The 10,438-nt window shown below is 44.6% G+C and overlaps 1 protein-coding gene across 7 annotated transcripts in view; it reads right to left on the bottom strand.

Annotated features, from left to right (window-relative positions):
• Positions 1-617: 617 nt before the first annotated feature.
• exoc7 (exocyst complex component 7) overlaps positions 618-10,438 on the bottom strand; it is an 18,580-nt gene continuing 8,759 nt past the window's right edge. For all 7 annotated transcript variants that reach the window (XM_060893208.1, XM_060893211.1, XM_060893225.1 and 4 more), the window contains 12 exons: positions 9,626-9,771; positions 8,846-8,998; positions 8,595-8,693; positions 8,333-8,395; positions 6,777-6,843; positions 4,846-4,911; positions 2,427-2,547; positions 2,246-2,341; positions 2,057-2,120; positions 1,690-1,731; positions 1,053-1,186; positions 618-862 (listed from right to left, as the gene is read on the bottom strand). In XM_060893208.1, the coding sequence (XP_060749191.1) occupies positions 760-862; positions 1,053-1,186; positions 1,690-1,731; positions 2,057-2,120; positions 2,246-2,341; positions 2,427-2,547; positions 4,846-4,911; positions 6,777-6,843; positions 8,333-8,395; positions 8,595-8,693; positions 8,846-8,998; positions 9,626-9,771 (1,154 nt within the window). In that variant the 3' untranslated portion in view covers positions 618-759. The remainder of the gene's footprint in view (positions 863-1,052; positions 1,187-1,689; positions 1,732-2,056; positions 2,121-2,245; positions 2,342-2,426; positions 2,548-4,845; positions 4,912-6,776; positions 6,844-8,332; positions 8,396-8,594; positions 8,694-8,845; positions 8,999-9,625; positions 9,772-10,438) is intronic.

The following is a 10,438-nucleotide window of genomic DNA, read 5'->3' as shown; positions in this document are numbered from 1 at the left end:
GGGTTCGATTCGCGCCTCCGCCTTGTGTGTGTGGAGTTTGCATGTTCTCCCCGTGCCTCAGGAGTTTCCTCCGGGTACTCCGGTTTCCTCCTCCGGTCCAAAGACATGCATGGTAGGTTGATTGGCATCTCTGGAAAATTGTCTGTAGTGTGTGAGTGAATGAGAGAGTGTGTGTGTGTGCCCTGTGATGGGTTGGCACTCCGTGCAGGGTGTATCCTGCCTTGATGCCCGATGACACCTGAGACGCCTGAGGCACAGGCTCCCCGTGACCCGAGGTAGTTCAGATAAGTGGTAGAAGATTAATGAGAGAGAGCGAATCACTGCACTGTGTGGAACAGCGTTAATGACCAAACCTGCAGTTTCATGGGATTTCACATTCATATGAAGTCACTAGGATATTTTTTCACTCTAATGCTGTTAGATAGCAGTTAAAGTTAATTTAGTTATTTAAACATTTAGTCTGTACCCGAGCGTTAACGGGATATAATCAATTAATTAGGATGAATTTTATATTACAACCATTAACATTATAAATTAGACACACAGCTGTGTGACAGAGCGACGCTGCCCCCTGCTGACATCAGGGTTATTACACCACTCAGCCTGGGAGGCAGATGATAGATGTACAGTGAAATTCTTTATTCAACATCAAACTGTGCGTATTTACAGATTTAATTCAGAAACAGGACGCATTGTAGTGCAGCAGGAAACAGGAAGTGGGGGTTTGGCTACAACAGGTGGGCGTGTAGTGGGTGGGGTTTAGGCGGAGGTGTCAAACAGCTTGTCGATCATGTCCTCCACGTCCTCTGGTGTGTATTTGTAGTACTTCTCTGGGTTCTTTGTGAATGAAATGTTTGCACACCTGCAACACACACACACACACACACACACACACACACATCATATACCTACAGACTAAGATGGACAAAGAGACAGAAAATAACAGAACAAGAAACACTGAAACAGACAGAGAGAAAAAATAAAGTAAGAAACAGAGAGAAGTGAAGCACAGTGGTGGGTGAGGGGGGCAGTGACAGACAGGTGTGTGTTACCTGCGTAGGAAGAAACTGTAGGCATCAGAGATGAGCTTTTTCTGGGCGTGTCTAATAGCATCACGCTGCTCTTTATCAGGAATCGCCCACACCTTCTGTATCTTACACAGCTCCTCCAGACCGTCATTAAAACCCTACACACACACACACACAATCACACATACACAAATCACACACAGACACACAAATGAATCACACACACAAATCACACACACACAATCACACACAGACACACAAATCACACACACACAAAACTCACACACAACTCACATCTCACACACACACAACTCACACACACACACAACACACACACACAACTCACACACACACACAACTCTCACACACACACAACTCTCACACACACACAACTCTCACACACACACAACTCACACACACACACACACACAACTCACACACAACTCACACACACACACACAACTCACACACACACACACAACTCACACACACACACAAACCTCACACACACACACAAACCTCACACACCTCACACACACACACAACTCACACACAACTCACACACAGACACAAATCACACACAGACACAAATCACACACAGACACACAAACAACTCACACACAGACACACACACAGACACACACACAATATCTGCTCTTACCTTGAATTTATCTTTGATCGCCTGACGCTCTTTGTCTTTTAACTGGAAAGTAAAACAACTGCATTTTATACAAAACACACAGCAGATCTCTCACTGTAACAGTGACTCACAATCCATAAGGTCATATAAAACTGTGTGTGTCTGTGTGTGCATGTGTGTGTGAGTGTGTGTGTGTGTGAGTGAGTGAGAGTGAGTGAGTGTGTGTGTATGTACTGTATGTGTGTGTGGGTGAGTGTGTGTGTGATTGTGTGTGTGTGATTGATTTGTGTGTGTGTCTGTGTGTGTGTGTATGTCTGTGTGAGTGTGTGTGTGTGTGAATGTGTGTGTGTGTGTGTGTGTGAGTGTGTGTGTGTGTGTGTGGTTCTACCTTGACTCCAGGTAGTAGTGCTGGCATGTTCCTGTCAGTGAGGTGGTCTGTCACCTTCACCCAACTTTACACACACCGATGGGTAAAAGGGCATAAGATATGACACACAGTTATAACTCCACTAAGAACATCAGGAGTGTGCGTGTGTGTGTGTGTGTGTGTGTGTGTGTGTGTGTGTGTGTGTGTTACCTTCTCTGATATGTCTGAATCTGCTGTTGGATCAATTCTCTGTAGGAACTTTCTGCCTTCTTCTGTGTCACAGCCACCAACTGGATCAGCTCTGACCTACACACACACACACACACACACACAGCTGTAATGTGACTGGTCAGTTCTGAGTGCTGTAATGTAATTGTTAGTGAACACTGACTTCTCCAGAGATTTGAGGATGTAGTTGTAATTGTTGTGGAGGAAAATGGCGCTCAGAGCCTGATCCTCATACACCTTGGATTTACTCAGAAGATTCAGCTGCAGGTTTCCTAGCACTTTACCTAACACACACACACACACACACACACACACACACACACACACAGAGTTAACACTACAACTTTTACACAAATCAAAGCTATAAAAAACTAAAAGTATTCCATGTTTAAAGAGAGAGATTGTGTGAGTGACTGTACAATTAAACACAACATGCAGTTTTTAAATGAAGTTGTTTATTATTAAGGGAAAACTAAATCCAAACCCACATGACCCTGTGTGAAAAAGTATTTGCCCCCTGTTAAAACTTACATAACTGTGGTTTATCACACCTGAGTATAATGTCTCTAGCCACACCCAGGCCTGATTACTGCCACACCAGCTCACTATCAATACATCACTTAAATAAGACCTGAGAGACAAAGTGAAGGAGACCAAAAGATCCTCAAAATCTACACATCATGCTGAGATCCAAAGACATTCTCCATTTCTCAAATGTTGAAACATGAAACAGTGGTGAACCTTCCCAGGAGTCGCCGGCCGACCAAAATTACCCCAAGGGCAGCAACGACTCATCCAAGATGTCACCAAAGACCCCACAACAACCTCCACAGAACTGCAGGCCTCACTTGCCTCAGTTAAAGGTGAGGTCTCTGATGTTTGAGAAATGCTTCAGAAAACTGAGTCGGGACGACAAACTACACAAAAATCAAAACAAACGTGTAGCCAGTGAGCAGAAAGGGGCGTGTCTTGTCAATATGGGTGGAGAGAGTGTTCAGTGCGCATGTGTGACATTAGCAGAAAGCAGTTTTAACATTGACATGGAGGATAAAAACAAAGAAAGAAAGAGAAGAAAGACTTACGATAAGGTAAGAAGTAGGACGTGTTAATATAGGATCAGCTTTCCAGCGCTGGAGAGAACTGAAGGAGCAGGAAGTTGGTCACATATTCACAGATTGGAGTTTCCTGAGTCAATAACTCCTGAGCTAAACGCTGTTACTACACAAATAACACCTCTTTTCTATCGTAGTAATGTAGAGACGCAGCTACAACCGTGTTTTGTGTAGTAACAGTGTTTAGCTCAGGAGTTATTGACTCGGGAAACTCCAATCTGTGAATATGTGACCAACTTTACTTAAGACGCCGAGGCGCTTTTTTCCTTCTCGATAGGTGAGTAACGTTGGTTTTGTTTTGTTACACAGAACTAATATATGTCTTTGTCCTTTACATGATTATGCTTGTGTGTCATTTTTACTTGTTTGTTTATCTACAATCGTATTGTTCTTCACTTCAGCTATGATAAAGACACATTTCTTTCCATCAGTTGCCTGGGTTACGTATGTATGTGTGGGCGGAGCTATCAATACAGGGGTGGGACCTATTTGGGTTAGGGGCGTGTTTGTTTTGGTGATTTCAAATGTCAACATTGGCTTTCAAACAACGGAGACCCCACCTTTAAGGTCAGTGTTCATGACACCACCATAATAAAGAGACTGGGTATAAATGGGCTGTATGGCAGAGTTCCAAAATAACAATCGCTGCTGAGCAAAAAAACCCATAAAGGCTCGTCTCAGATTTGCCAGAAAACATCTTGATGATCCACAAGACTTTTGGGAAAATACTCTGTGGACTGATGAGACAAAAGCTGAACATTTTGGAAGGTGTGTGTCCCGTTACATCTGGTGTAAAAGTAACACTGCATGTCAGAAACAGAACATCACACCAACAGTAAAACATGGTGGTGGTAGTGTGATGGTCTGGGGCTGTTTTACTGCTTCAGGACCTGGAAGACTTGCTGTGATAAACAGAACCATGAATTCTGCTGTTTACCAAAAAATCCTGAAGGACAAAGTGTGACCTTCTGTTTGTGACCTCAAGCTGAAGTGAACTTGTGTTCTGTAGCAGGACAATGATCCAAAACACACCAAGTCCACCTCTGAATGGCTGAAGAACAAAATGAAGACTTTGGAGCGGCCGAGTCAAAGTCCTGACCTGCATCATATTGAGACGCTGTGGCAGGACCTTAAAAAGGAGGTTCATGCTCGAAAAAACCCTCCAATGTGGCTGAATTACAACAATTCTGTAAAGACGAGTGGACCAAAATTCCCCCAAGACTCAGCTGTAACAGACTCACTGTAAGTTATCACTAACACTCGAATGCAGTTCTTGCTGCTAAGGGAGGACCAACCAGTTATTAGGTTTAGGGGGCAAATACTTTTTCACACAGGGTCATGTGGGTTTGGGTTTAGTATTCTCTTAATAATAAAAACCTTTGTTTAAAAACGTCATGTGTAAAAAAATAAAAAAATCATGAAGGGGCCAACATTTTTTCACACCACTGTGTGTGTGTGTATGTGTCTCACAGATGTAGGTGCTGAGGAGTCTGCGGCTGAACTCAGAGCTGTAGCTGCTGGCTGATGAGCTTGTTTCTGAAAAATAAAGGAACTATTCAGCTTTCACATCACACACACACACACACACACACACACACACACACACACACACACACACACAGTTCTGGAGCTGTTTATCTGTTCTGTATTGTCAGTAGAACTGAACTGATCCCTACATTAGACACCTTACAGTATTGTTCCTGAAGGTTCAGCTATAATGTGTTAACACCACATGGTCAGAAGATCCCACATAATGACCTACACACACTCTACACTACTAATCACACAGAGACACCACTGAAAGAACCATGAAGATCTTTAGAGACCCATAAAGCTGTTAATAAACTGACAGATTAAAGAGAGACAGAAGAAGAGACAGAAAGCAGCGCTGTCCTGCTGGAGTTCTTACCTCGGGGGTCTAAAGGAATATTGTAAGTGTCCCCGAGGACTACAGAGCAGAGACGAAGCAGGAAAAGAGAAGCATAGAGAAGAGAGAGAGAGAGAGAGAGAGAGAGAGAGAGAGAGAAGCAAAGTGCAGGAAGTTAGAAAAGTCTTGTTAGTGTAGCGTGAGAATAATCAGCACAAGAGCAGAGGATTGTGGGATGCAGGACATGAGACAGGCTACAAAACTAACAGCTTTAATTAACACCTTTTGGATTTAAAATAGTTAATAACCTGGGATTTAATTAGGGATTAGCTGAAGGAGGATGAAGAGAGATTAACACACACAGACCTTCTCTACACACACACACCTTCTATACACACACATCATCTATACACACACACCCCTTCTCTACACTTATACACACACACCTTCTCTACACACACACACCTTCTATACACACACATCTTCTATACACACACCCCTTCTCTACACTTATACACACACACCTTCTCTACACACACACCTTCTATACACACACACCCCTTCTCTACACTTATACACACACACCTTCTCTACACACAAACACACACAAAGCCCCTCTACACTTATACACACACACCTCTAGACACAAACACACACACCCCTTCTCTAGACACACACACCTTCTCTACACACACACACACACCCCTTCTCCACACTTATATACATACACACACACCTTCTCTACACACACACACACCCTATACACTTAAACACTCACACACCCCTTCTTCTCTAGACACAAACACACACACCCCTTCTCTAGACACACACACCTTCTCTACACTTACACACACACACACACACACACCTCTACACACACACACACACACCCCTTCTCTACACTTACTCATCTTCTCTACACACACAGACCTTCTTTACACACACAGATCTCTACGCTTTTACACACACATTCAAACACACAGACCTTTGCTACACACACACACACCTTCTCTATGCTTTCACACAGACACACATACACCCGTTCTCTACAGACTCTCTCTCTCTCGCTCTCTTGTGGCCTCCAAGTTCATGTACCAGATAAAATAACTTTACTTAAAGAAATCTTTACTTCTGTAACATATATTTACATTTAAACAGTATTTTATGGACTCATTAGCATGCTAGCTGTGCTCGATTAGCACCTAGATTACACACACAAAGCTGATTTGTAAATGAAAAATATTTTTAATATCTAGTTTATACAACACGCACCATATGACAGACATCTTCACGTAAGATGCGTAGCATGTGCTCAGGTGTGTGTTAATGAGGTGGACATGCGGTGGGAAAAACATGCTGAGGTAAAAGATGAGACGTGTGGAAAGAGTAGTGCAGGATGAGAGGAAAAGGAGGAGAAGATCATTCGTTCAATGAGGAAAGAGAGGAGGAAAAGGAACCAAGCCATGGGACATCCATGCTAACTCTCTCAGACTGAAGGATGTAAAAAAAAATCAAATGTTGTGTGTGTTTTTACCCTGAGAGGCCAACATCGCTCCAGCCGTCTCCTGGAAATCTAACAACTGCTGCAGGAAGAGAATGGCCTAAAGAGAGAGAGAGAGAGTGTGTGTAAATATAGAGAAGGTGTGAGACTGTAGAGAAGGTGTGTGTGTGTGTGTGTAGAGAAGATGAGTAAGTGTAGAGAAGGTGTGTGTGCGTGTGTGTGTGTGTAGAGAAGGTGTGTGTGGTGTGTGTGTGTGTAGAGAAGGTGTGTGTGTGTGTGTAGAGAAGGTGTGTGTGCGTGTGTGTAGAGAAGGTGTGTGCGTGTGTGTGTAGAGAAGGTTTGTGTGCGTGTGTGTGTGTGTGTAGAGAAGGTGTGTGTGCGTGTGTGTGTGTGTGTAGAGAAGGTGTGTGTGCGTGTGTGTGTGTGTAGAGAAGTTGTGTGTGGTGTGTGTGTGTGTAGAGAAGGTGTGTGTGCGTGTGTGTAGAGAAGGTGTGTGCGTGTGTGTGTAGAGAAGGTTTGTGTGCGTGTAGAGAAGATGTGTGTGCCTGTGTGTGTGTAGAGAAGGTGTGTGTGCGTGTGTGTGTGTGTAGAGGTGTGTGTGCGTGTGTGTGTGTAGAGAAGGTGTGTGTGCGTGTGTGTAGAGAAGGTGTGTGTGCGTGTGTGTGTAGAGAAGGTGTGTGTGCGTGTGTGTGTAGAGAAGGTGTGTGTGCGTGTGTGTGTAGAGAAGGTGTGTGTGTGCGTGTGTGTGTAGAGAAGGTGTGTGTGTGTGTAGAGAAGATGTGTGTGCGCGTGTGTGTGTAGAGGAGGTGTGTGTGTGTGTAGAGGTGTGTGTGTGTGTGTGTAGAGAAGGTGTGTGTGCGTGTGTGTGTAGAGAAGGTGTGTGCGTGTGTGTGTGTAGAGAAGGTGTGTGTGCGTGTGTGTGTGTGTGCGTGTGTGTGTAGAGAAGGTGTGTGTAGAGAAGGTGTGTGTGGAGAAGGTGTGTGTGGAGAAGGTGTGTGTAGAGAAGGTGTGTGTGTGTAGAGAAGGTGTGTGTGTGTGTAGAGGAGGTGTGTGTGTGTGTGTGTGTAGAGAAGGTGTGTGTGCGTGTGTGTGTGTAGAGAAGGTGTGTGCGCGTGTGTGTGTAGAGAAGGTGTGTGTGAGTGTAGAGAGAAGATGTGTGTGCGCGAGCGTGTGTGTGTAAAGAAGGTGTGTGTGCGCGTGCGTGTGTGTGTAGAGGAGGTGTGTGTGTGTGTGCGTAGAGAAGATGAGTAAGTGTAGAGAAGGTGTGTGTGTGTGTGTGCGTGTGTGTAGAGGTGGTGTGTGTGTGTGTGTGTGTGTGTGTGTAAAGAAGGTGTGTGTGTGTGTGTGTGTGTAGAGAAGATGAGTAAGTGTAGAGAAGGTGTGTGTGTGTGTGTGCGTGTGTGTAGAGGTGGTGTGTGTGTGTGTGTGTGTGTGTGTGTGTGTGTGTGTGTGTAAAGAAGGTGTGTGTGTGTGTGTGTAGAGAAGATGAGTAAGTGTAGAGAAGGTGTGTGTGTGTGTGTGGAGGGAAGGTGTGCGTGTGTGTGTGTGTGTGTGTGTGTGCGTGTGTGTGTGTGTGTGAGTGAGCGTACATTACTGGTAAGCTCATGTACAGTCCCGTCTTTAGGCATGTTATACTCTTTATCTGGATCGTTCTGGAACAAACAGAAAGTAAACATCTCAGTGTTATTACACTTTATTACACTGTTATATTAATGTCACAGTGTCACACAACAACAACAACAACAACAACAACAACAACAACAACAGAGCCATCACTCAGAAGGACTGTTTATTGTGAACTGTTCCTCTTCCTCACGTCACAGTTCTACCTCCTCATCCTACATCAGTCACCTTGATGCTGTCGGCGAACTCCTCTAGAGCTTTGGCTCCTGTCGTCTCCATGGAGGTGATCAGAGTCGGCAGCTTGTTCTTAGTGCTCGCCGCGGTCCCCTACACACAACAGGAAATGACATCACACAGTGCCACAGAGCAACAGGAAGTGACACTGATAACACAACAGAACAGTAAACACGCTGAAATATAGTGAAATATTTCATATTTATTTTACACACACACACACACACACACACACACACACACACCTGAAGTGTGGTGTCGAAGTCAGGTTTGGTGTGTTTGAGGTGGCGGAGAATGGGGAAGATGGTGAGCACTGCTGAGTAATCGTGCCTCATGATGGCTCTGCGTGCAGCTGTTACGATGTTGTCACCATCCAGCATCAGGTTATCTAATGCCTCCTACACACACACACACACACACACGCACAGAGGAATATGTGAAATACATCTGTCTGTGTGTGTGTAGAGAAGGTGTGCAGGTGTAGAGAAGGTGTGTGTGTGTGTGTGTGTCTGTAGAGAAGGTCTGTGTGTGTGTGTAAGTTTAGAGAAGGTCTGTGTTTGTATGTGTAGAGAAGGTCTGTGTGTGTGTGTGTGTGTTAGTGTAGAGAAGGTCTGTGTGTGTGTGTGAAGAGAAGGTCTGTGTGTGTGTGTGTGTGTAAGTGTAGAGAAGGTCTGTGTGTGTGTGTGTGAAGAGAAGGTCTGTGTGTGTGTGTAAGTGTAGAGAAGGTCTGTGTTTGTATGTGTAGAGAAGGTCTGTGTGTGTGTGTAAGTGTAGAGAAGGTCTGTGTGTGTGTGTGTGGGTGTAGAGAAAGTCTGTGTGTGTGTGAAGAGAAGGTCTGTGTGTGTGTAAGTGTAGAGAAGGTCTGTGTGTGTGTGTGTGTAGAGAAGGTCTATGTGTGTGTGTGTGTGTGTGTGTGTAGAGAAGGTCTGTGTGTGTGTGTGTGTGTGTGTGTGTGTGTGTAGAGAAGGTCTATGTGTGTGTGTGTGTGTGTAGAGAAGGTCTGTGTGTGTGTGTGTGTGTAAGACCTGTATGAGAGAGTCAAAGGTTTTCTTCTGGTGATGTTCAGGAATGACCTCAGTCAGTAAAGTGTACTCGCTCTGAGCCAGCTTCACAAACGCACTGATGCAGTGGATATACGAGTCGATCTCCACGTCCATTACATCATCCTTCCCTGAGAAACACACACACACACACACACACACACACACACACACATTAGATGAGAAGTTAAATCTGATATAAAAAGCCCACATGTCCCCCTCTCCTATACACACAGTCGATCTCAGGACATTAACTCAGCACTAATTATTATCTACATGATCCTCATACAGTCTCACTGCAGACTCTGTTACACACAACACACCAACAGGAGAGAGTCACATCATCATAAAGATTAATGAGAGAGGGAGGGGAGGAGGGGGGAGGGAGGGGAGGAGGGGGGAGGGAGGGAGGTAGGTAGGAGGGAGAGAGGGAGAGAGGTAGGGGGAGGGAGGGGGAGAGGGAGACAGAGTAAGAGAGAAATTGGAACAATTAAACTAACATTGAAAAACAAAATAAAACTGATGATTCATTTCAGCTGGAGAGAAAAAGAGATAGAGGTGTAGGTGAACAGACAGATAGAGGTGTAGGTGAACAGACAGATAGAGGTGTAGGTGAACAGACAGATAGAGGTGTAGGTGAACAGACAGATAGAGGTGTAGGTGAACAGACAGATAGAGGTGTAGGTGAACAGACAGATAGAGGTGTAGGTGAACAGACAGATAGAGGTGTAGGTGAACAGACAGATAGAGGTGTAGGTGAACAGACAGATAGAGGTGTAGGTGAACAGACAGATAGAG

Source organism: Tachysurus vachellii, chromosome 2 (assembly GCF_030014155.1).
Source record: "Tachysurus vachellii isolate PV-2020 chromosome 2, HZAU_Pvac_v1, whole genome shotgun sequence".
NCBI lineage: Eukaryota > Metazoa > Chordata > Actinopteri > Siluriformes > Bagridae > Tachysurus > Tachysurus vachellii.
The sequence above is the reverse complement of the archived record's forward strand: the minus strand, read 5'-3'. Positions and strand labels throughout refer to the sequence as shown.